The sequence below is a fragment of the Pocillopora verrucosa genome, chromosome 6, assembly GCF_036669915.1.
Source record: "Pocillopora verrucosa isolate sample1 chromosome 6, ASM3666991v2, whole genome shotgun sequence".
NCBI classification, from domain to species: domain Eukaryota; kingdom Metazoa; phylum Cnidaria; class Anthozoa; order Scleractinia; family Pocilloporidae; genus Pocillopora; species Pocillopora verrucosa.
The window spans coordinates 12533100-12559744 of record NC_089317.1 but is presented as its reverse complement, the minus strand read 5'-3'; the positions used below and the strand labels follow the sequence as shown (position 1 = coordinate 12559744).

The following is a 26645-nucleotide window of genomic DNA, read 5'->3' as shown; positions in this document are numbered from 1 at the left end:
TCTGAAGTGTGCATGACTGAGTGTTCAGGGTGCAAAGAGTGAAAACGGTACGCAAACCTAATAATTTCGACCCCTCCACCCCTCCCTGCTCCACCCTCTACAAAAATGAGTAGTTTCTGGACCATATTGACTTGAAATTTTACACTTGGTAATTCCTAAATTGACTGATGCCTCACACAAGAGAAAATTATTTTCATATCATATCTGTGCACCACTGAGGCCTTTCATTAACAATAAGGCTATTCTGGTATGTTCCAATAATGGCTCTGGGTCAGATGCGTTTGCAACAAAGGAAGAAAAAAATGAATTATTATTATTATTATTAACATTATTATCATTATTATTATTGTGTTACATACTCTTAACCAAATTTGAAACTTTACCACTCCCCTCCCCCAAAGCAGCTACATGTAAACAATATAGGGCCTTTTTTAAAGTCCTCACAGTTTAATGCCTCAAGGCTTGCTGGTTTGGCAGTCAGTGGAAAAGTAATGAAAGAAATACATTCAGTTGGATTTAAATGATTATAATTAAGATTTAAATATCAATTCCAACTGAGCAATGACTCATGATACAGAAAACAAGACATTGATTGCATTATATCAGGTGGCTTGATCCAAATGAGCCAAGAAAGCTTTTTTTTTTGTTTTGTTTTGTACCTAATCATAAAAAAGCCCCATATTCTGTAATTATAAGTCATAAAGTGAAATTCAGTACTCTAACTATATTCAATAGACCTTACTGCAGTTTTCAACACCACCTTAATGGGTTGGTGGGTAGGCATGACCTTGCAGTATTTGTACGAGAATCCAATGTCAAATAATCTTTGTGAATTATATTAGGTGGCTTGATGCAAATAAGCCAAGAAAGCATTTTTTTTGTTTGGTACCTAATCATAAAAAGCCCCATATTCTGTAGTAGTAAGTCATGGAGTGAAATTCAGTACTTTAACTATATTCAATAGACCTTACTGCAGTTTTCAACACCACCTTGATGGGTTGGTGGGCAGGCTTGACCTTGCAGTATTTGTATAAGAATTCAATGTCAAATAATTTTTGTGAAAAATTCTGTTATGATAAAAATATCAGAAATATGGCAAACGTAAGCAACAGTTGTAAACGTTACAGGAAAAGGATTCTTCTGTAAAAGAATTTTCTTCTTGCAGACTAAAATTTCCTGAAAAAAAATAACAGACAATGCAAGGAAAATCTATTACAAACAACAAGGCAAATTAAAGGACAGGTACAGCCATAGCCACTATGAAGTAAGCATCCCTACCACTCCCAAAATGCATTATCAGTTGCCTCAGATGTCCAGGCAGTCCAGGCAGTCCAGGGAACAATTTAAACATTGACTCAGTTTTGTGTAATCAGATTAATTGTTGTTAAGTGCATTATTTCATGAAAACGTACTTCAACAAGTTAGGTAAACATATAGTATATACCACAAAAGCAAATTATTTCTGGTGTTATCGCTAATTGAGATATCAGATCAAGAAAGTATAAGGTTATTAATAAAGAGTTAAATTTTAGCTGTAAGCTTTTCGAGTTATTGATCTGACAATTTACTGTACGTTGTAAAATTACAAAAGGAAACACTAAATTTAGGTTGTAAAACACTAAAAAACTTCCTTACTTACCTTTCAGTCTCAAAAAGTTTTCCTCTTTACTGCTTTAAAAATTTGAGCTTGTGTTTACTACTCGCCGAAGTTCCTTGTATTCTCTAGTGTGACAAAAAAGGTCACGCAAGCAAGAAAAGGCTTGGTCACAAATTCAGTAGGCTTGGCTACTGAGTTGAGCCTGGTTTCTAAGCTCCTTCAGAAAGTGATCCCAAAAAAAATTTCTGCCGCCGGGACCATACCTGGCTCACTTTGGTCGCTGGACAATTTTCTACTTATACAGCTTGCAAGAGACCGACAAATTTGTAGATTTTTCATGACATCACATCTATGATCTTTGACGTAATAAAGAAACGAATAGGAAATTTTCCTTCTTGGTGAGTTCGGCTTTTCAAAGGTCGCGTTTTCCATATCTGCTCCCGCTTCCTGCCGTCTCCAGCCCCCTGTTCTCCCGGGCGCTCATCCCCCTCCGCTAATATAGAAGAAATAATTTAGGGAGACCAAAAGATTTGACCCGTTAAATTGGCCGCACAAAAACTCACAAGGGATAACGATTTACGCCTTTACTACGGCTTAAAACTTCATACGTACGTACTTCGGTGATATATATATTTTACGCCCGTAACTATAGGCGCAATTTCTTCCAGTCGGTGATATATGTATTGTAAGATTTTGCGCCAGTAACTAACGGCGTAATTTCTTCTAGTCGGTGATATATATATACTGTAAGATTTTACGCCCGTAACTAAAGGCGTAATTTCTCTTAGTCAGTGATATATATACTGTAAGATTTTACGCCAGTAATTGTTTCGCACCACGGGTTCGGGTACTACTGATTTTGAAGATTCACCAGGAAAATAGAGTCCTCGGGATCTACCAATTTTGTTAACTAGTTTATTCAGCGAGTTTTCTCTTGCACACGCGCTAGCTAGTCAACCGATAGCAGAAAATACACATGAAGATCGCCTATATCGGTTAGAACAAAAAAGCTTTTTAGAATACGTACAATGTTGATGTACTCACAATTCTGTAAGGCTTTATCCCGCTTAAGACGCGATATTTTCCAGACCTTGCACAAAGGCAGAAAACACACTTTTCGAATGAAGCACAGTCCTTTCAATCTGGTCTCGGATTCCCTACTGCCGCTTTCTTAATCTAACTCACTTATATGAACTAATCTTGAAAGCTTATGATATCTTACGTAAACAAAAAAATGCTTTATCTTAAATAAACAAAAAATGTTTGATTAAAAAACATCGAAGTCCAAACAGTAACTAACGGCGTAATTTCTTCTAGTCAGTGATATATATACTGTAAGATTTTACGCCAGTAACTAAAGGCGTAATTTCTTCCAGTCGGTGATGTATATATGTAAGATTTTACGCCAGTAACTAACGGCGTAATTTCTTCCAGTCGGTGATGTATATACTGTAAGATTTTACGCTAGTAACTAACTGCGTAATTTCTTCCAGTTGGTGATGTTTTATATGTAAGATTTTATTTCTTCCAGTCAGTGATATACATAATCTAAATTTTGCGTCAGTAATATGATTTAATTATATATCAATTTATTATAATTAATCTACCGACTGAGATAGTGGCGTAAAATTTTACAGTATATAGACTGTGTTAGTCACATATTACGCCGTTATATATATTCCCTACATGTTTCGAATATTTTATGTGTGCGAAGATTTTATCGCGTATCACGTCACGCTTACGTATTTACAACAACATTTATGGTTAAGTGTAATTTACTCTAAAGTTATGCCAGTGGAAAAGATTGTAAATTAAAGAACCACATAAGCGACAGGCCAATTTCAGCTAAAAACACGTCGACAGAGCTGGTATTTCTATAAACAGCGATTTGTTTATTTTGCACTCGAGAAAAATAAACTCAAAAACTTTTACCTAAAATGATGGTTCGTTCACATAACAATGAAGGAAGGGTAATTTTAAAGTTAAAATTGATATATTTAAATGAATCAAAACAGAAGTAGGTACCCAACTCGTCGAGTTTTGTCCCAATAGCGTGTGATTTGACGGTAGGAGTACAGCAAGAAAATGGCCGAACTCCGTGAAAATGCACGCTATATATTTTGCTCTGGCGCGCTTTCTTTTCATGGGCCAAAAATAATATTTTTACGTGATAAACACGAAGAATTTCCCGTTGAAAAGAGCTCTTTTATTTTATGTTCATTTGTATACCCTCGATGTTATGGTCGTCTGAAATATGGCGAAATTCAGCGTACAAACGGAATAGAAAATATAGTGTACTTTACGCGGGTGGTTACAAACGATAGAAAGTTCAGTTGGAGATGAAATATAGTTGCAAAGCTACTCCAAGAGATGAAAAACAACGTATGAAAAAAATGAGTCCAAGATAGACTGTGATATTTAAAATTCGTTGTCTTGTACGAGCGTTGTGAAAATGCACTGAAAGTACAATAGAGATTATGCAAATTAGGTACGTTTTGGCCGATTTCGAACTTGAGTATTTTTTTGCCAAAATAAAAACTCGCTGAAACTTTTGAATATTATTTTTGAAAACAGTTCACCAAGAGGGTCTATTGGAGCAAAAACTTAAAAAAAAGTTGAATTTTTGCTTCTGTCCCCGGATTCTTGAAAATTACTGACAAATTCTCTTAAATGAAAGCTATATAAGATGCAGTAATATGTTGCAAAAGGGAAAGGGACTCAGAAGTTATATATTTATGTGTAGCCTCTCAATTATGGAATGTTAACCGTTCAATGAAATAAAACTCGTCGATAACTCGAAGATTATGATCACTTTGCGTAAGGCGAAACCAGTCGGGCCCAGGATGATAAAATCCCCCCCGCGAAGTCAATCGCGCCTGGAGAAAAACATTTCAAAATGGCGGCAAAGATGGCACATCGAAGTTTCGGAAACTCTGTCGCTCTCTTATATTCTGAGGCTTGTTTGTGTTAGAGGTCTGTAATCACTTGGGAAGAATATGTAGGTAAGAAATTTTTTATCACTGCTTCCTTTTTAACGTTGTTTAAAGGTGTTGCTTGTTGCGCGTCCTTCGATTGAATTCAGTGTGAGTTCGATCAGACTAGATCATTCTAGGCTTTATGCGTTTGTTGACCGACAGGAAAGCTACGGGCAAAATTTCCGCACAGCCCCATACATCATTATACATCCATATATGGGGCTTTATTATTCAGTGTATCACCAGTAAGATGTACATGCATAATTAAGTATGGGGCTGTGCGGAAATTTTTCCAAGCTACGTTTACTTTCATCGCCGAGCAGGTGTTAATTTAGTTCCACGCTTTTTTAATTCAATATGTTTCGGACGAAGCGTGTGAAATTGAAATTGTTTTATGTTGTTAGAGAATCTTTCTTTTGATCAACGTAGAGATTCCAACCCTCCCGATTTGATCGGGAGTCTCCCGATTTGATGTCTTGCCTCCCGCTCTCCCGATTTTTACCAAATTCTCCCGATTTATCATAAAATTCTGAAAACTAGGGGAAAATTGCTAATCTTTAGAATTTTTGGCGATCTGTCATTGTGAAACACTCATATTATACTTACTTTCTTCGCAAAGAGCATTATGGTATGTTATAACTCAGGCCGGAATCATGTCAAAATGCTGTTCTTTTTTAGATTTCTACCATGCTACATTGCCTTCAGTTATGTTCCAGATCTACATACATGTAGGATACTCATATCTATCAGTTGGATTGTTATACTAAAGTTCCTCAAAATGGTATGTATTAAATGATCTTTTTGGTACTTTTTCATGCTTACAGTACATTTGGAACCCACTGAAGATAGCTTTTCTTTGGACTTAATGTTGAGGACTGTAAATATTAATTATTTTCAGGGCTTGGAAAAATATTATGCAAATCACAAAATATCAGCATGTAGTATAAGTTAAAACATTGAATAATTTGAAGTATTTATTTAGGAAGGTGAATGGTGATCTTCCATATTTTCAGTAGCTCAGTGGCAACTTTATTTTTCCTCCATGTTTTTGCCATAAACGGATCTTTTTTCATGTGGTTTTCTGTGGGATTTTTTTCGAAGACTTTCTTGAAGTTGGCTGACCACTCAATAATTGCTTCATTTATGTCCTTGTATTTCTTTAGAACTTGTACTTGAATGTGTGCCAGGTGATTTAAGAAGTGTTCTTTGTGGTATCTTGAGCTTGAATATTTTGTTGCATTTTTTTTAAGTTTAATAATATCTTTGGTTGTGCCAAGAATCTCTGAAAGAGCTTTTGCTGTTTTGCTGGATGGTAAAAAATCTTCAGATAATCAGCATTAGACTTAGCCAGTGGTTCACCTGTCTCATTTTGCACTGTTTCACTCAGCTGCTGTGGTTCTGGAATCTGATTATTTTCTAGGTTTTCACTACTCTCTTCTTCATCAATTAATAGAGTTGTATCTTCAGCTTCTTCTTCACATTCACCATCACTCTCAAATGACTGATCTTGAATTGGCAGATTCTGTTGCATGCATTCCTCTCCATCATGGTTTTCTTCATGGGGAATTCTGGTGGCTGGGATTTTGATTCCGCTTTGAATGCATTCTTCCCAGAAGTGTTGAAGGAAAATTTTCTCCATTCTGATATTGGAGGAGCGAAAGTGGTGAAGGGAGGGTCCTTGCTCCCTGAATTCAATTTCCTCAGGACCATCAAAGAACTCAATACAGTCTTCATCCTTAATTTCTCTCCGCCAAACTCCTTCTCCCAGTACGAGGAAATCAGCAATAGACTGAAGGTGAGCCTCCCAGTGCCTAGCATGTGTGTTGATGACATCTTTGGGTAAAACTGTGTTTCCCAGCTTTGGTAGGGCTTTGCTGATGTTGCTGATTTCTTTTCCTTGCCTGATGATGTAGGTCACAGCTGTTTTTCCTCCTGAAGTCTTCTCTGCTTGCATGTGTAGAACTGCATTGCTCACTAAGCTTTCAACTCGGTTGTTCCAGGTCTTTCTGGTGATGTCGGTCAGCTCCTCAAACAACCTCTCAAACATTTCTGCATTAGTTGAACAGTGTGAAGCAAGACGAAGAAGAAAGGCAGAATGAGATACACATGCATGGAAGTATATGCCAAAGAGCTTTCTGCTTGTTAGGGCTCTAGTTGGGGTCATCACTTTTCGGCACAAAATTGCATGCCTCCAACACAGGTTATGCAACCTTAATATCAACTTTGGTGACCTCTTTCTGTCCTGGGCATAAAAAATTTCCACCATTTCGCACAGGGTGGCCAGCAAAGCTCTCACATCATGGGTTGTTGTCTGGTAAAGGGCTACAGTTAAGTAGATTAGTGTCTTGCGATAATCTACTCCTCATTTTTTCTCTTTGTTAAGTTGAACAGCTAGTATTTCTTTAAGTTTTATCAGTGTGTCAATGTCAGAAATGTGATGTGGGATTTCTTCCAGAATGTTTTTTATGTGATTCATGGAGCAGTGAAGAGCTTCAAAACACAGTACCTCATAGGACTGGAGGTTGAGGCTTTCAACAGAAACACTCTCATCCCCAAACAACGGTGCTGGAATTCTTGTTGCCCCTCCAAGTTCTTCATTTAAAATTTCTGCAAGTTCTGGTTTGGTTTTGTCTGAATCTCCAAGTCCTCTTGCTTCAATTTCAGCTCGTAGCTCATTGACCTTGAGATCTTTAAATGGGTTCAAGAGTTGTTTTGCCTCTTTTCCTTTCCTTCCTGCTAACACCAGCTGTTGCCGTTCAGTCAATGTTCTGTACTTTCTTTGGGCCATGTAATCTAGATCGTGGCACATGCTTAAATGCCCATCACAACCTGGGCAACCAGAATGCCCCCCATGCTGATTTCCGCATTCAAAGTTTGCTGCAGGGTTGTCTCCATTCATAAACCTCATCTCATCTTCTACTGCAACATCCTCCTCTGTTTTCACTTTTTGGGTTAAATTTACCAAATCATCATGTCTGGCTGGATCAAATTTTATCTGATCTTCAATGCTGGAACTGCTCTGCCCCAGCATATACAGATAGGGCCTCTCCACTGTTGCCTGGACATCCACATCTTTTCCATATTGAACTCTAGCTTCTGCGTCAGAGAGATGAATTGCTGGGTTATACATCTCTCTCACACAAAAGAGCATGTGACCATAATTTGAAAGGGTTGAATGGTCATGCCAAATCAGCCAATGCCTCTTCCGCTGAAAGCTTTTCAGCCTTTGCTTGATTTCATCATGTGTTCCCCTTATATCCTCACTGATCTTTTCTAGCTCTGCATGAATCTCACTTTCACTGAGCTCTTCATAAAATGCATCGTTTTTTATTCGAAGGAGGTCTTTGTTTTTAATCAATGCTTCTTTTCTAATGCCTTGGAAGGGAATTTTCCTTGCTTGCAAGTGGCATTTCTTCTGCTCTATCTCTCCTTGTGCATTTATAGCCAATTTGGTAATCTCTCTTTCTATCACTGGCTCTTCTATGTTAAATTTGCCACTCTCTATTCCCTCATGGATGCTTTGCTTGAGTTGTTTATTTGATTGCATCACAGGCACGGAAATTTCTTCCCCCTTTTGCTTCCTTATAGCTCTGCGTACCCTGAATCCTGGAAAATTAATCAAACCTTTTGTTACACAAGGTTAGAGAAATGATAAAAACCCATGAAAGAATTATTGGGTCACATATTCATCATTAACTTGACTTAGACTGTTGTATGCATTCTTATTACTTCAGGCCTACTTCTTCTAATGTTTTTCTAATTTATAGTCTAATTAAACTGATGAAAATGATAATTAGCAGTATTGCTGGTACTTCTAAATTCTAAATTTTAAATTTTAACTCTTAAATCTCACAGTTCTTTAAGTAATAAATCAAATTTTGTTCAATCCTAATACACAATTTCTTTTGCTTATAAATGATATTGCAGAGATGTAACTCTCCACTGTTGGCTTAGTTACAAATTTACCACTTTTTTTACCTGTAAGGCCATCCTCTGAATTGAGATGCACTTCTGATGAGGGCTTAAATCGGGTAATGTCTACTTTTTTTTACTGAAAAAAGGCTTTGACTAATTGCCCTCCATTGCCAGGTGTCGAATCACTTACCTTGGTTTTGATGTTGTACATTCTGGCCTTTTCTGACCAGTTTGGATGACCATCAGGCCATGACTCTACATCTGCTAGTAGCTGGTCCAACTTTCCTTCTATGTTAGCAGGTGAAGCTGTGTGGGATCGTTCCCTGACCTTTGGTGGGGTCGTTTTTGCTCTCTCCTTGGCCTCTTCAAAGGTTTCAAAGGACAGGGCCATTCTTTGGACTTGTCTTGAACTGTAAGACTGACGAAGGCTAAGGTGAACAGCACTGTCATTTTGTGACATTTTGGTCTCTAGTTCTTTTTTTGTTTGCCTTCGCTCATTTCTCTTCATTTTTTTCTTTTCAGCAGGTGAAGGCTTCTTTTGAAGACCAGCTTCAGGGACAAGTACTAGAATGTCACTAAGTGATTTTTGAAAGTTTTCCTGGCATTTTTCATTGTAGGTGGCATATATTGCTTCCCCAATGCTTTTTAATTTCCTTTTTGTGACCTTAGGTTCTCTCTGACATTGTCTCTTGACATTTGTGTTAAGTTCAGTCAGGGGTCCTTTCCTAGCCCCTCTGCAGAACTTACTTATAGGGAAGGTAGATTGTAATTGAGAGTTGAATAAAAGACAGGCCTGGCAGCTGCTCAACGAGTGATCTTTTTTCCCTTATTTACTTATTACTTTGCCCTCATTCCAGTTCTTTGAGGAAAACGCTGTTAGGTATGCTTCTTTTTCGGTTTTGCTTCTCCAGTTGTAAAATTTTCATCAATGGTTCTGTAATGCCGCATGAAGTCTTCCCGTTTTATGTGTAGCCCAGGGTATTCTTGAAAATGTTCATCGAAGATTTTAAATCTATCTTGCAGCAATCTAGCAGCAAACTTACAAGATATCATCAACTAAAGCACAACACTTCTCTTTCCCTCTGCTCGATGTTCATTACCTAATTTAGTGGCTTTTCCCAAAGTTATCAGTTCTCACTCCTTATATGTTGAGGGAGATATAGATAATAAATAATCCAAGCGACGAAAGAATCGGGCAATTTATTTTACCGTTTTGGTTTCCTGCAAAAAAATGGTTCGAAAATCTGTGAATTTTGTGCTGGCAAACGTGTTATTTTAAAAATGTGTGGTCAACTTCACGCACGACCTAAAAACCGTTTGCGATTTGATTAATAATACTTCAAAAAAAGCCAAGAAAATCAAAACGTGAGGCCTATGTGAAATTAGTCGATGAAACGTTCATTCATTTACTGTCTTAATTAACCAAAACAATTTTTTCTTTGCAAAACGTTGAAGGACGTGAGTTTTACTATAAATACACTTTTGGTAAGTCTTTGCTATTCCGTTGAATTTGGACATTTCTACCGTATTTCGCCAAAGAAACCGGAGGAAATTAATGAATAAGCGCTGCATTAAACCCGTTGTGTCTAGATAAAGTGCCTCATTTGACTTCAATTTTTTGATGAAAGAAAGACAAGTTTTACATACCCCGTCGCAACAAACGAACGAACAGACCCTCACAAAGCAAAAATTTTAAATCTACTTACAATGGCTTTCCTTGCCATTTAAGGCTGACCGATCAGAGGTGAATCCTTGTAGACTAATCGTCTATGGAAGTGAATAATACATATATGTTATTCGCCAACCGGGAACCGACCAAGTCTGGTGAATAACATTTTTATTTTTTTTCTAAAACTTAGCAAAATGCTTTCCGAAAGAAACCAAATGATTTAGGGCTGTTATTTTGTGTCAGATTGTGACAGGAACTTATAAAGCAAATGTTTCAAGTTTGCTAGCAATCTTTTCAATCATTGAGTCCAATCACCCTCTACCTGTCAACCTATCAATAACAAACTTCAACGATGACATATTGATATTGTTAGAAAAAAAGTGTAAAATTTTTCCAGCCCATCCAAAATTGCCGAAGTTGCCGCTATTCTCAGAAAAAAAACGACGACTGCATCACACCTTTTCGCTCGGATCCGCTCGTTTCATCGCCTAACCTCGCTCCTCCCTGGAGAATACTGCTGATATTTCACTCACTAAAGTGTGATTTTTATGGCTTGATCGGTTCTTCTCCTTGCTTTTGTTTCTGTAACATAATTACTACTTTTCCATACGAACCACCAGGGAAAGTTATCCTACTCAATTGTTGTTAGTCAGCTTCCAGGAATCAGTGTTTCTGATGTACCACACATAGAGCGATTTTCCTTATTTTTTCGCTCGTTATCAGTGCTACTGTTGTTGTTAAATCATGCCTGTTTTACTAAACGTTTGACAAACCATGCTAAATTACAATATCAGTACATAATGAAATTCAGCGTTTGATCAGAAAAATTATTTCTGAAATGTTATTTCGTTGGAAAAGGATTAAAGAGGTCTCACGATGGCCATGCCCGCCTTATAATCGTCTTTTTATGGCAGGAATAGACGCTTTATTTCCAAGGTGATAATAATATTTTATCAAATTATCAACGACGATTTTGAGACGTTGCTGAAAAAAGAGAAAAACACAAATAGTGATTGAAAAAAGTGCATTTTCCCAACGCCCTGAGTATGATAAGCCGATTTAAAGTCATTGTATATATGTAATTAACGCATTTTTGTTCTTGTGCATTGAATTTTAAGTGATTAACCATAAAAAAATTGGTAAAACCACTTGAGAATTTGTTATGAGAAAATTTCAGCTAAGTTGAAGTGAGCTCTTTTCTTTATCCGACCTGTTCCTCAGTCTTCATCTTTCAAGGTACGAATTTCTACATTTTTTATTCTGGTACTACAGTTTAATCTAACTATCAATTAGTAAATAATACTTATTCCGTCCGTTGCCTCTGTTTTACTTACCGATGGATAATAGACAGTGAGTAGCTAAATGCATGCGACTGTAACGTGTAATCAAAGATTTTACGGAATGTCTTGAAATAAGCATGCGCGCAATTACAAAGTCAACTAGTGCCGAGGGAGTTGTGGGTAACTGAAAGTGTTATCACGTAATCTTTGTGTTGTCACGGATAAGGAAATTACGATGATGGCTCTTGGAATATAAATAACAATACTCAATCCTCCCTTAGCTACCCGTTACACTGAATTGGCCGGAATGAAATTTGGTTTTATCTCATATTTGATCACATTTCTTGGTGTCATTCACTTCTCAGGTAAGTCACTGTCTCACAAGCGTGCTAAATAAGTTGCTATGGGCAAGGAATATTTAATGTATGGAACAATCAAACGATTTGGTCCTCATTCAGACCGAACTGACAGACTACAGAAAATACATTGAATATATCGCCTCTGTTGTGTGATAAGATCGCATTTATAGTGTTTAACCATCGGTATCATTCATAAAGCCAAATAAGCAAATAATCAGTAAGGGTCAGACTTTTCTAAAGCTGAACACAAACACTGAAACTGCTGAGGGTTCTCTTGTCTGAAATTAACTTAAGCTCGCTCTGTATTACATTTCAATGGTGACGTTTCTTCTCTTGGGGATGTAAACCATCACAACTGAAGACGATCATTACGTTAACATTTTATGTGGAAAAGTTATCAAATATTATAGTTGTGATTAATCGCACCAGAAACCCAAAATTTATGCATAAGTGCCTTTAACTGGGTGACCATACTTTTCGTGTCACGCTATCGAGTGAATAGGAATCACTAACATTACTTTAGAAAAAGGAAACTAGTTTGCATCATAAGAGGATTAATTAATTCAGACATCTCCAGGGTCTGTCTGACTTTCCTATCGTACAATGTACACATTTTTAACATGAATGTTTAGATCCGTTTGCGAATGAGAAAGTGCGGGCTCATCAGTCCATGAAAGATGTTTATTTTGTAACTACACCGTAAGCCCAAATGCTTCTGTTGGTAGCTTTTGGTATTGGCAATATAAGTATTATTTTTTCGCTTTTGTTCTAAATGCAGAATTTTTTTAAAAGTTAAATTGAAGACTAAGAAAATAAGGCCTCCCACAACCATACACACTACCACGAGCTTTCTTATCTGTGTAAGTTTGATCAGTTATTGAAATCCAAATGGGCAATTTTCTCCATCATTGTTCTATTATTTGTTTTATGGACGGTAGCGTTTCACCGGGAACAAAAACACTCGGAGAATCAATACGACAACTACATCTGGGAGCCGAGTGGCGTATTTTTTTTGTATGTTACCCGAGTGACGATCCAACGATTCCCGCCTTTTCAAATTTTGCAAAATGAACTTGGTTTGTTCTAGTTGTTTGGAATGATAGCCACAGCAATATTTGTTGTGATGAGCGACGAAGGTGTAAATGCATTTTCAGAATAGCAAGAGAACGAGGACACCTAAAGGAAACTCTGCATGATCCATAGATTTTTAAGGAATTTCTCGAAAGTTGGGACGAGCCACGAGAAATAGAGAATATTACTCCTGTGGGGCTATTGAAAACAAACATAGAGGAATTCGTGCTTGCTTTAAGTATTTGTTTTTTTAATCGAAACCAGCTTTTCATTTTTTACTAAGTATATTGAACACTAGTAATAGTTGTCACTTAAACTGCCCCGGACTCTTTTAACAGTCGAATTTTATCTTGAAACTTCCTTTTAGAGTTTATATGGAACATTGTTGGACTAACAAGGAAATTCGAGCTCAGGTTCAAACCAAACACTATTGTGTATTGTTCGTTTATTTACGATATGATGTGATGCACGAGCCGTGCGGATAGTTAAACTCATAGGCTAATTGATTTGATTCAATTATTTGATGTCAACACTGGCGGTTGGGTCAGTATGTTATTGAAACACTTTAAGAACTTAACGAACGAAGACGAACAGAATAATCGTCTGCTTCTCAAATAACACAAATAAAGTAAGAAGCTATCTTTTCTTTCAAATCAGCAGTAACTTCTGCACTTCGCATCAGTGAACTGAATTTGTGAATGTGTTATTATATAAAGGAACGCAGTAACTAGTAACGACACTATGCTCTTTAAGGTTAATTCCCACCTTCAGAGGCCGAAAGAATCTTTTATTTGACAAAAAAATCAGAAATTTTACCTGAGATTTTCAAAAAAAATAAAATTAGAATTTTCAAAATCTTTCGATTTATTTTGATTGAATCAGTTTCAATTAAAAATTAAGAAACCAGGAAGGTGTCATAATCTCGCAAATGGCCGAATCCCCTTAGTAGAATTTTCGCGGCAACCGCTCATCGTGGAGCTCGTTCCTCGTGTTATTCGCATACTTTGCTTACATCATGCACATGACAAAATTTATAAGTGGAAGCTTATTGCCTTTGGAAAATCTTTGCCCATGGAAAAAATTGGATTTAGCTTAGCTCTATGCTCTATACTCTCTTAGAGCACGCTCTTTCAATCAAGGACAGCGCGCGTTATATCCGAACTTTATCATAAAATCTGATATGAAGCACGAACCGTGAAGTTAAAGTCATTGGTTGTTCGATTTGCTAAGGATCCACAACACGCCCACTTTGCAGATCCTTTGCGCGCCGCATTCAGAACAAATCAAGATTTTTTTCTCCACTCGATCGATCATACGTCATTTCTTCAATACGCGAGGTACTCTACAGTGCTTCCTCAGGTTCCAGCCTTTGGGCCAGAACCCTAAGGGAGCAAAAACCAACGTCAGGAGCCTAATACTAATGGACTCCTTCCAATGTTAAGCATGCGCTCTGATTCAGTGTCTACTAATTGCCCATGGATGCATGCTGCTGACGTGGGAGAATGCGTTGACTAGTTTTTTCGCGCTTGTTTTGTCTGGCCACGTAAGATTTGTTCAATGAAAATAACTTTTTTGCCATTTATTATAAAACAAATGGTAAACACGGCAGCGCACACTAAAGAGTTGTGGATGCACGCGAGACGTTTTCTAAGCACTCAAGAAGCTAGAATCGCACTCAGCTATCACCTCGAGCAACTCTTACGCTTTTCTTGTGCTTGTTAACCTCCCGTGAGCATCCATAACTCAATGTTGGTCACTGTGGTATTTACCATTTGTTAATTATTTTCCATTTAATAAAAGAAAATGACACGTTAGCTCGAAGATATGAACTTTATGTTCTTGCCACCCGAAAATAAAATACATATATCCTCACCACCTTATAATATCCTCTTCGTATTACAGAACATTTCTATCCCTGAGACTTGTTTTAAATTCGTTTAATTCTTACATTAGTTTAAAAGCCTCACTAGAAACTATTATACCACTTGGTCTTTTTTTTGTTGACCGGCAGAACTTTTTGACTGAGAAACTTAAAGTTTCCTTTTGATTCTACGCCATTTATAATAGGATAAATATCTTCAGCCACAAATGAACTTAATCATATACGATGATGTGTAGGGATGATCACGTGACTACGGTAAAGGGTGAGCTAACCAATTAAAAATGGATTATCCAGTAGCTTATTATAGTTATTTATCCAAACATAGGAAGAAACGCTTCACTTACGCAGAAGAGTTCTTTGTTTCATGGAATTGTCCTAATTCTAGTTTTTTCCCTTTCAATTTTTTTTATCAATATTCTGCTATTCAACGTTAAATATATATGCTGAATGCACCTCATTTAAAACACACTTCCTCTAAAATAATAATTATATTACACTTGTAAAATATACATCACTGTTCTCATAATGAAGTAGTAAAAGTGTATTTAAAAAACACAGCTTTGAGCACAGGGGCCGCCATTTTCAATATCGACCGGAAAACAACTGGGGACAAGGCCACGAGGATTTTAAATCCAGCTTGGAGATTTTTCTGTGTTGTTGATGCTACGGAGTATTAAGCCCGTAGGGTTTATCTTAATTTTGAATGATTAGCATGTCGTGCCCTTCGATGCTGAATTAGTAAAACTTGTAGGAGTGACGCTCCCTTTCTTTCTCCAAGACTTCAGAGGTAGACCACATTGTTGATCGGACTTTCTCAAAAACGATTTTGTTTTCTGTTTTCGCATAGAGCAAGCACCATCCTTTATTTCAACTCCTTCAAGTCCATTGTATCCAGTGGAAAATGACAACATCACCCTTCAGTGGACATACACTCTTAATGGTGATCCTCTGGATGAAGTACAAGTAACTTTCACCGCTGATTTCCCCTCGCTCACTGCACGAAGAGTTGCGAGGTATAGGAGTGGAGGCACAACTGTGGTGGCTTGTGACGTCCAAGATCGATTCGTTTTTAATTTAACTGAAAGTCAATCAACAATTACAATTCTTCGATCGCAAAGATTAGACAGCGGAACGTATGAATTGACTGTGACTCCCGACAACTTTGACGCAACTATTATTAGAGACGACGTCAAGATTTCAGTGGAATGTAAGTACATCGTTTTTCGTTATTTTTCTCATATAGACTTCTTCAATAATAGTAAGATCAGATAGCGGAACATATGAACTGACTGTGAGTCTCGACGACGTGAACTTAGCTCTCGTTGAAGACGAAGTCAAGATTTCAGTGCAGTGTAAGTGAAAATGATTTTAACTAAGACTTTTGATGTTTTTTTTAACTACGAGGAACTTTCCAGTAACTTAGGGGTCTAAGCTTGACTCCAGGTAGAGGCACAAGGATTTTTTTCCCTAGTACATGCCGTTGCGCAAGAATGGTTGCGGCCCTGTGCGCCCGTGAGGCGCATTCTCGTGAATAGAGGAACATTAAGCAATATTTATGGATTACAAGTTTTTCAAGATAAGTACTTTGAACACTTTATTCACCAATTTTAGTTCGAAAAAGAAAACCACTTACTGGTAAGGACCAAAATGTAAAACACATCTTAGTATCTGATCCGCTTCTTAATAACAGATTAAAAGCTATTGCAGACTACGGTTTTCGACAATATATGCTAAGCAAACCTAAAGAGACTTTGCCCGAGAGAATGAAGCTATAGAGGAAAATACCGGAGCTGATTCCAACGCCTAGAGATAGATAGTGCAGCAATTAATTTGCTCGTCATGCTGACAAAGTTAGCCAACTTATCACAAAGAGAAAGAAAGAGCAAAAATAGAAAAAAGGATTAATTTTTAGGTCTTTTTCCTTTATTTATTATTAAGTTTATTCATTTATTTATTGCATTTAATGGAACATAACAATTGAATTAAATGTCGTGATTGAACAAAGATAATGCCTAAGGATAGTCCGTAGAGGAGTTGTATTTGTACGGGCATAGTTTTAGTTAAAGTACTGTTATCTTTCTCTCTCATAGGGTACCTAGTAGTGTCAGAGAAAGGGTGTTAATATGACTAAATATTTAGATTAGTCATGGCGGCCAGTATGGCGTGTTATCAGGGTCAAAATACAATGCAAACTTTATTTCAATTTTAATTTCGAAATCTAGCTTTTAATTCACGATGATTTTCGAAACCAGTCTTTTTCTTTACAATATACTTAAGCAATAAACCACACTTTCAAACGGTGTACCAGTATTATAAACCACGCATACTTTTGGGGGAACTGAAGAAACTTTGTAAACCACCTGCCTCCGGTTACGGACGTTTCTCATTTTTACCTTGAAAATATCAGCAAGCTGTGTTACTCTCTGCTTTGACTGCCATGTTAAATATCCGTTTCTTTACCTTTACAAGTTTTCCACTACGTGTGCCTGTGTTTAAATGGTATTTTCCTGATATAATTACGTGGTTTCTGGTCACCATCTATTACGCTTTGCCCGTTTAAATGACATTTTCCAATAAACAACCTAAAGTTCTCTTCATCACTGCCTTTCACTGGGGGTATGCTAAAAAACAAACAAAGAACCATTTCCCTTGTAGAAGAATCAAATCAAAATGGTCAGCGTATAAAGGAAACGTGGGAAAATATTGTTTTTGAAAAGAAAGCATTTCACCGTTGAAACAAGTTAATTATGCCCGGCAGAACTTATTACATTTAGGTTAACATAAAAAAAATGAATTAAACTTTGTGATTTAAACAAGATAACGCCATAATTCCAAAGGATAGCCCGTAGAAGAGTGGTATTTGTACGGGTGCAGTTTCTCTTTAAAGTAATGTTATCTTTCTCTCTCAAATCAATGTGGCTGGCGTATCAGAAGAGATATGGAAAATATCTTGTTCTTTGAAAGAAAGCATTTCACCATTTAAGTCAGCTAATTGTGCCAGTGGAACTGAAAATGTGTTTTTTTTTTCCACTTCTTGTCGTGATACCACAGAAGACAACAAACACTTTACATTCATTTTTGATCACGAAGGACTCTTGCGGCGAGTGATAGAAAATTATAAATAATATAATGGGTATAATTAATGCATCATGGAAATTCGCGTTTGAAGCAGCTAACAATGCGTAGTAGAGCCGCTCAATTGGGGAAGCGAGCAATATGCAAAATAGCATACCATGAGTAAAACATGTCGTCGTAGTTTGATATATTCTGCGGCTTCACCTGTAAAATGTTTTCAAGGAACCTCTTGAAAAGACTTATGATCGTTCGAGCGAGTCAGCAATCGATCTTTATCCGATGTTTACCTTGATTCAACCAAAATGCCAATGAGCCTGTCAATGTATTGGTATGGAACAAGTGTTCCAAGCTCAAGTGGCATGGAAGAAAACAAATTGTTATGGCTGCATCGTCTCCAGCCTGTTCTTCAGTTGTGGTGCTACAAATAAAATTAGAAGAAGAAGAGATAATAAAATAATTCAACATGCAGAGTGCAGGGGTCAAGAAAAAACACAAACAGTAACGACTTGCTCTAAAAACGCGGAATGCTTTGTATGAAACAAAAGTCTCACAAAAATGGAATTGTCATGAAATAAGAAAGTAATTTATGATGAAAAGCAAAAATTGAAAGAAGCGTAATTTAATCTTTATTGGACCCTAGAGGATAGAGCGGTGGAGGAACAGTGATGTTCTTGAACTAACCCCGATAAGTTATCATCACTAATATTGTTATCATTATTATCATTACTAAGGCTTAGTAGCAGCAGTAAGATATCGCCTTGATGAGCCACACGGTGCTTTTGAAGTTCATTTTTCCTATATTTTTTGATGAAGACAAAACATGTTTCGGATGGAACATCATCCATCGTCAGTTGTATAATGAGAAAATAAAATGAAAGTATGCAATTAATAGTATGACAAAGTGAGATGTTGAGAAGAATAATTAAAAATATTATATACTTTTCTTTTGAATTATTCTTGTCAACATTTCACTTAGTCATACTATTTATTGTATAACTTCATTTTATTTTCTCATAACGATGGTTTGCCGTAACGCCATCCATTCCGTGACTTCCGATTTGAGCATTTTCTCATTTCTTCCCGGTCTTAATCTGTTATTCCGCAATGAAATAATATAACTTATTGTTTTTTTAGAGGGCACGGTAACGAATCTTGCAATCTGATTGGTTCTTTACCCGGTCAGTATTTTCCTATCTCTGCCCGCGGGCCACGGTAACGCTTTCGTGAGTCGCCGAGTACATCCCAACTTTCGTTGTCATTTTTCATAAATATACCTCGTTTTCCGGCTGGGCAGTATTTTTAAGCAAACACGTCGGTCACTACCTCAAGCCGATAAATAACTTATGAATCCTCTCTTTTCTCTCTATCAAATCACTTTGGTTGACAGAAAAATATTGGTTTCAGAATGAATTTGTATAAACAATAGTGTCATTACGTTGGTTGACAAGCGGCCTAAAAACCGTCTGCAATTAATTTTAATCGTTCACAAAAAGTACCCAGAAAGTTGAAACGTGAGGTATTTGGTTACAGTTCAACTGAACGATGGAACTTTCATTCATTTAATATCTGAATTTTCTCGAGCAATTTGTTCATAGTGAAAGAGCGAGCGAAGTTTTTATGCATTCATGAAACAATAGCTCCAAAGCCGTTACAGTACCGTAAAATTACGACCCTAAATTGCTTTAAGACGATCTGAAACATGCCTTATGTGAAGAATTTTTAATGAAGTGTTATTGAGACTTGGCTTGCTTGGAAAGGCATATATACTCATCCGTTTGATGTATTTGAGAAGGCGTGTAACCCTAAAAGAGGGTCTGAATGGGGGGGGGGGGGGGTCAAAATGTCGGTTGTCGGTTAAAATTTCATTACTTTGTCGGTTGTCGGTTAAGATTTTTGACCTTTGTCGGTTGTCGGTAAATCTCAGTTAATAATTAAAAATACACGTTAATTATTCACATTTATTATGCAATTTGCCCAGTTTTAAGACTTAAACTCTAGACGAAGTGTAATACTTGTAATAATTCATTATTTGTTTTCACTTAAACCTCGTTAACGCTGTTTTTTAATTTAGCAACGTGCTCATCTACCCCACTTTTGTTTGCAAATCTAGTATACCGATAAAATTCACCAAAGCTTTTATTATAGATGTGAATTTGTTTCCTGTCGACTACGGGGCATCGAAGTAAATCAAGAGAGGTAAATTCTACAAAGAATGAAACACCCACTCTAGCCCCTGGGATACCTAATTTTAATTTGTAAGCCACGGAAGTCTTTTTTCCGAGACGTCCACAAAAACTCACTACACTTATTATTCAACGACTCTCGTGGCTTTTCTGCGAGGTTTCTTTTTTTTCTCTTTTTTTTTGCCAAAAATTTGGTTGTCATACGTATCAATCTGCACCGTTAAATGGATTTTTTAACTGTTAGTACCTCTTACATGTCGAGACGCACAAATGCACGAACAGCCCTGCCGGATCGGGTAACACACGCTCTGTTGACAACCTCTGGATGTTCTTCAAAATCTGATTCCTCGTCATCCGAATCTGTCTCATACTCATCGATTTGTACTTCTCTGTGATCCTCAAACACCTCAGTAACATCCCCTTCGTCCACAAATTGTATGCTGACAACGCGTTGTGCATTTGCTGACGATACAGTGTTTTCTTCAGGATATCGAAGCCTCTCTTCAGACTCGTCGGTGTAGTGAACGGCGTAGACAGCTAGCGGCAAGGCCCCAGCCTTATCTTTTGTGGTCTCACTCCTAACCGTCCGTTGGCATACTGGTCTGTAACTCTCTAGCCACTCTTTGATCTGTCCTTCCATCCCTGGTGTTATGTCCTCACTTGGCAAAGGTGTCATCGTAGCTATAGCAGAAAGGGGCATGGCGGATTGAGGTACCGGATAGTAGGATTTGTCATGCGTGTAGTACTTTGCTGCCCATCTAGATGTGCGCTTCAGAGAATCCTTGCAAATTGTTCCACAATCCTGGGCATATGTAAGTACCGTAAATGTCTCGTGTTTAAGGTGCGAAACAGCGTGCAAATTTTCCACTACTGTTGTGAGCAACGTTTCGAGCAGCAGATCATCTACAAATTGGGGGTTAATGTCCTTCACGTTCTTGTATAGCCTTTCTATGCCCTTTTTAAGCAAAGACACAGATACTTGCGTCTTCTGTGATATAGTTCCCTGTGGACCATTGGTCGCAGACGTCTCGCTCAACTGGTACCGTTCTTTCACCTTACTCACAGTGTCTTTTACATAGCTGTCAATCTTTGTCACCTTCTATTTTGCTTGTTTCAAGGACACTCCGTCTGGTTTCATACCCTTAGAATGAATTCCAAAGGTATCGTAAAGGGAGCCAAGAATCCCCAGAAAAGATACCGTTTCTGAGAGGCTCGTCACTATTTTCAGTTTTCCAGCGGAAACATCTGTAACAAACAAGTTCTTGTCTACAGAGCATATCCCTTCGATTTGTTTGAATGAGCATGAGTCTTGTGTCCCATCGGAAGAAATGTTGTGGCCACTTCCTACCAAAGTCCTAACCGATTTATCATCAGGGTTGTATTGCATAACCTTTCCCGCCTTTGTATCCGTGTAAACTACCCTCCCGTTCAAGGTGCATACTTGGTTTACCTCAGAGCAAGGAAGAGTCGAGTTGCATACAGCTTTGGTCACTGTCTTTGCGCTAAGTTCACATTTATAAAGCCCACCTTGGCTCGAGGCTCCTGAGAAGAATGCGCATTGGTCAAGTAGAGTAATAGACAAAAGATTTATGATGCTGGATGGATAGGCAGTGAATTTCGTAGCATTGCCGTGAATGGTCACTCCATCAAATGTCAATGTTATCTGATAGACATATTGACTCTTGTCATCACTACAAAATAACAAATCATTGCTTGCAGCATAGACAGCAGAAGGCTTACCAAGACGATTAGGATGCATCTGGACGTGTTCTGCACAGTCCGTGTTCTTAGAAATGGCACCCAAGTGGTCCTTAAGTCTTTCGCGCAAAACGGGAACCGTTCCATCCTTCTCACTTTTGACTCGTCACCTTTCTTCTCAGTGTCGTTCATTGACTTCTGCTTGCTTTTATCAGATGTAGCCGGCGCCTTCAGCAACACTACTGGCTTTCCGGTCCAGTTTGTGACCTCTTGGATAATGTGTACTAAAATATTAAATACCGTGTGTTTTAAGTTTTCTCTTTAGTAGGCTTTTGAGAAACTTACACAGTTCTTATCAGCAAATGCTCGTCAAGATGTATAAAACGTGCACATCGAGCGAAATCTCTCGTGCGTAGCTTCCCTCGAGGAGAGAATTGAATATTATTTGAACGTCTGGTTTTCAGAAACGAATAAATTTATGGGCGTGTATAAATAAACGGGGTCTTTAATATGTTAAGCTACACTGTTGTTCATTCACCAGTTAATCAGAAAGAAGCTTATAAACTGATTTACTCGCTACTTCTTTGTAGAGATTTTTCTTCTCAATTTTCGCATTCAAATGGACGGTGAAAAAGAAAAAAAAACATTCCGCTCCACAAAACAACAAACAAAAAACGGTGGAACCAGAGTTTAACCACGTTAATATTTGAGCTTAATATTTAACTACAGAACTAAAGTGATTCATCAAACTCCGCTGCACGCGTTCCACACTTACCGTTGAGCTCACTGCTACTTTCATCCGATATTAAATTTGGAAGTTCAAGCTGCCATTGCCCATCCGTCGCAATTGCGCAATTTTCGGATTTGCCCGCAGGCGATTTCGCCAGGCGAAATAACTTTAACGAAAATCCGCCAATTCCATATTGATGTGCCTGCTCCTTTAGTACTAAAAACTCCGTAAGATGTTTTTTTAGTTCAGATACTCCTCTATGAGCTTCTTTGTCTACTGGGACCCTGGTTCGATGACGTTCGATGGCGACTTCTTCACCTTTTCGAAAAAAACTCACGATGACTTTAGCAATCCCAGTCATGACCCGACCGCATGAACAAACAACGAGCAATAAAAAGACAACAGCAGGGCGTCTCGTCGGCTCGATTGTGATCCGCTGTTCTTGAAATGAGACAGCAGGGCGTCTTGTCAGCCCGATTACGAGCCGCTGTTCTAGAAATGAGCCCACGCTGCTCACCAAAAAGAAGGATCCCGTGGATTGAAAGTAATTTTAAGACAAGAAATTCTATAATTCGGCTAAATTTGGAATTAATGTGGTTACGTCGGGTGAAGAAGGATTTTCTGAGCTAGAAATAATCAAAATGCTGTTCTTTCTGAATACAAACATCCCTATCACGTCTGACCATGTCGGTTGTCGGTTAGAATTTATTTGTCGCTAGTCGGTAATTTTTTCCCCGTTTCGTCGGTAATTTTTTACGCCCTTTGTCACTAGTTGGTTAACCCCATTCACACCCTCTATCTGTTTTCTTTTAACACATTGCAACTCGGTGCTGAACTAGAATTGTCGAATATTTTGGACAAATAGAACAACAACAGTTCCTCTCAACGGCTAGTTGGAAAGAAAAACTATTATTATTCACCGAAGAAAACTCCATTTGAAGCCAGTTTGTTCTGAAAAAAACTAATGGGCTTGCGAGAGGGAAGTTGTTTTCTATTTTAGTCTCCAGCGGGTGCTTTTTTGAGGTAGCCACCTACTTAAAATCTTAATGAAAGCAATGAATTTAACATACCGCCATCCAGATTTGAGAACTATTGCGTAACTATGGAATTAATAAATGAAACCAGCCCAGTGTGTACATACAGGTAACTTTGTGAGTTTGATTCCATTGAAGGTGTAATCGGCTATGTAGCTGATCATCTACACGTGCCTTTCACCTTAATTATTAAATTTAATGATCGGTGGAGGTGTTAATCGCCCTCAATGTGGACACTGGACATGGCTCATAGCTGTTAAATGTCTAATGAATTAACTATCTGCAAGTGGGTAACAACTTTGTGTATACATTGAAAATATTCAGTGAATTCTCTTTTGGTATGACAGATGCAGCAAAGATCAACTACACCTCTGGTAATCAGACCCTGAATGAAAGTGACACATTAAATGCAAAGTGTGTGGCTGATGGTAACCCAACACCAAATATCACCTGGACAAGAGTTTCTGACAACAAAGCGGTGTCCTTCCCTCTCATCATCAGTGGTAAACAAGATGAAGGAGGCTACAAGTGCACTGCCAGTAATGGTGTTGGAAGCCCTGATAGCAGGATTTTCAATGTTTTTGTGCAGAGTAAGTTAATTTTGAACCGTTTCCTTTTACTCCTTATTACCTGAGGTTACACAGAATTACAAAACCTCTCAGCTGGCAATTTTACCTAATTATGCAATTATTTAGCATAACATCCATCTTCCAGAAAACAAAGAAAAAAGTAAAAGCTAAGTCTTTGGTTTGTCTCACGATGTAGTCACTTCAGGCGATGAGGTCGACTGGTCATGCGTGATCTTCTAAAGCATGATGCTCTGCTGTGATTGGTTGTTTTTCAACAACTCTGATTGGTGCATTTCGATCCTTGCTGTTCACTCAGTGATTTGCTCCCTAGGCGGTCCGCTGTCGCACGGCTCTCCTGTTGTTGTGTTTCTTGATCGTGGGCATCCACGCTTCTGGAATTTCTATTCCACTACCCCTGTTGATGTTGTTAGGGTGAAGTCTTATATGAATAGTCTCTTTGACCTTGCGCATGTAGTAATAAGGGTCGCGATCAATAAACTTTACTTTACTGTGAATATTTCTGAAATGTCTGAAGAAACAACCTCAGCTACTTTAACAGAATTTTGTTTCTTTGTCAGAATTTACATATTAAGGTAAGATATATTGTAGTGCACCGATATGCCAGATTCAAGGTAAAAAGTAAGCTGTGTATTTTTAAGTAGACGATGATCTTTAAGGGCATAAAACTTACCTTAGTTTAACAAGTGGAGTGTTGTTCTTTTAAATTCATTGTAGACTACCATCCAGTAAACACCATTGTGACAACTAATCTGACTAACAACACTGTTCTTGTGAATGAAACGTTCAGTATCACCTGCAGTGCACAAGCCAACCCACCTGCAAAATATCAATTTTACAAAGGTGATGAGTATATCAATGGTGCCTACAACGATGCAGTAATTATAGCTTCAATTACTGAAACAGTAAAGATGGTGAACTACAGCTGCATTCCCGTCAATTTTCATGGTAATGGAACACAAAGAACACTAGCAGTGACAGTACACTGTAAGTATTTAATCGTTTAAACTCTGTGACTTTTAGAGAGTTGCTGTACAACGCGTGTTTCTGATTGGCCGAAACAGAGCGCTTTATTAGTGGGCGCGTTGTCACACTATCGACTAATTTTTACAATGGCGATCATTTCCCAGACTTCTCTCTCTCGAGGTTTTTTTTTTTACCCAAAAGTCTTGCATGACCTGTAAACGATATGAAAACCAGCTATTCTCTCCGCTGCAGGGGAAAAACACAAAAGTGCTAGGAATTCTATCGGTGTCAGACTGACAGCGGTAGAAATAGTTGAGAATAAATTGTATCAGTCTCATGATTTTATTTATCATTTTTTAGATGCTCCTACTGGCACAAAACTAATTTCAGTTCCCAGGAACGTCACAGTGCTTCGCAAAAGTCTCCTTAGCTTGATTTGCAAAACTGATGGTAGTCCGGAAGTTGAATTTTGTTTGTATTTCAACGGTCGCCTCATCAAGACCAGCGAATCAGGAAGATTTCATGTTTCAGTGACGTCTGATGGTTCCTACACGTGTGTTCCTACAAACAGAGCTGGCGCGGGAAAGAATGCTAGTGTCAGTGTCACAGCCGTTGGTAAGTTTACATCGATACTTCGCTGCATAAAGAAAATAGTGCAGCAATGTTATTTTGTCACGCACGATGCTAAAATCCTCTGCTGATACTTTTGTTAAGGAATTAATTTTTCCTTAGCCTGCAGTACAGATGTCTTATTAGGGCGAGTTAACGTTAAGAAGCTTAAGATTGTTTAACCAACCGGTCATGTTTGATTTGGAGATAGAGGTGGCGTTTAGGGAAGGGGTGGGGAAATTTCACTCGCCTTAGTACAAATTTCCTTCTCTCCTCAGCTTTCCGCTGCCATTAAAGTCAAAGGTGGCGGCCATGATTTTCACCAAGAAATGAATGAATTCTTGCTTGCCAATTTACGTCTGCTCTGCACGCTAACTTTTCTTTGGTAGAGAAAACTGAACCTGCCTTTTTGGTGCTCATTGTGATGGCAATGATGAGATGTGTCACATCTTATTAGATGTTTTCCAATGCATTTAATAGTACTGTCTTGTAAAGCCATGAGAATTGGCACATAACTGCTGAGTTACGAGTGCTCAAATTCGATGTGCTTCTGGTTATTCATAGTATTAAAATTATCAATGTAGCGCTTTTCTATTTCATGGAAAAATTTAGTCCTTTTTGATATGGTTATAAGTAGTATGATAGTAATAATTTCTCATATGAAATCGTAATGTAACCGGTATTCATCGGGAAGTTTATCTTTTATCAGATGCTCCAAACGTCACAGTTTCACCAGAAGTAAAAACCGTCGTCGAAGGGAGCAACTTGAATTTGACATGTGCTGCGTCTGGCCAACCAAAACCCAGCATAAAATGGACTAAGGTTGGCAGTTCTGACTTTCTATCTAATGCATCGCTGCTCACTGTTGTGAATGTAACCAGACCCAGGACAGCAAACAGCAGAACCCAGTATCAGTGCATAGCTAGTAATGGAGTGGGGACACCTGCTACAGCTACAGCCAGCATCATAGTGAACTGTAAGTATAGAGGTAAAATAGTTATACGCTGTGCATTAC

The 26645-nt window shown here is 38.0% G+C and overlaps 3 protein-coding genes and 1 long non-coding RNA gene across 8 annotated transcripts in view; 2 read left to right on the top strand and 2 right to left on the bottom strand.

Moving 5' to 3' along the window:
• The first annotated feature begins 4478 nt into the window (after window positions 1–4478).
• On the top strand, window positions 4479–9272 carry LOC136281692 (uncharacterized). 3 transcript variants are annotated; one of them, XR_010717902.1, is made up of 4 exons: window positions 4479–4599; window positions 5251–5353; window positions 8788–8920; window positions 9010–9272. It is a non-coding gene; the product is annotated as an uncharacterized lncRNA (long non-coding RNA). The 3 variants fall into 3 exon arrangements; XR_010717900.1 differs by having other exon boundaries at window positions 8785–8920; XR_010717901.1 differs by lacking the exon at window positions 8788–8920.
• Window positions 5765–6838, bottom strand: LOC136281680 (uncharacterized). Its single transcript, XM_066168451.1, has one exon. The coding sequence runs from the start codon at window positions 6836–6838 to the stop codon at window positions 5765–5767; it is 1074 nt and encodes a 357-aa protein (XP_066024548.1).
• Window positions 6935–8119, bottom strand: LOC136281679 (uncharacterized). Its single transcript, XM_066168450.1, has one exon. It carries the CDS (start codon window positions 8117–8119, stop codon window positions 6935–6937), a length of 1185 nt encoding a protein of 394 aa, XP_066024547.1.
• A 2388-nt stretch (window positions 9273–11660) lies between the features above and the next one.
• LOC131769688 (fibroblast growth factor receptor 3-like) overlaps window positions 11661–26645 on the top strand; it is a 202087-nt gene continuing 187102 nt past the window's right edge. For all 3 annotated transcript variants that reach the window (XM_066168377.1, XM_066168378.1, XM_066168376.1), the window contains exons 1-6: window positions 11661–11801; window positions 15596–15955; window positions 23816–24058; window positions 24773–25042; window positions 25382–25636; window positions 26340–26606. In XM_066168377.1, the coding sequence (XP_066024474.1) occupies window positions 11744–11801; window positions 15596–15955; window positions 23816–24058; window positions 24773–25042; window positions 25382–25636; window positions 26340–26606 (1453 nt within the window). In that variant the 5' untranslated portion in view covers window positions 11661–11743. The remainder of the gene's footprint in view (window positions 11802–15595; window positions 15956–23815; window positions 24059–24772; window positions 25043–25381; window positions 25637–26339; window positions 26607–26645) is intronic.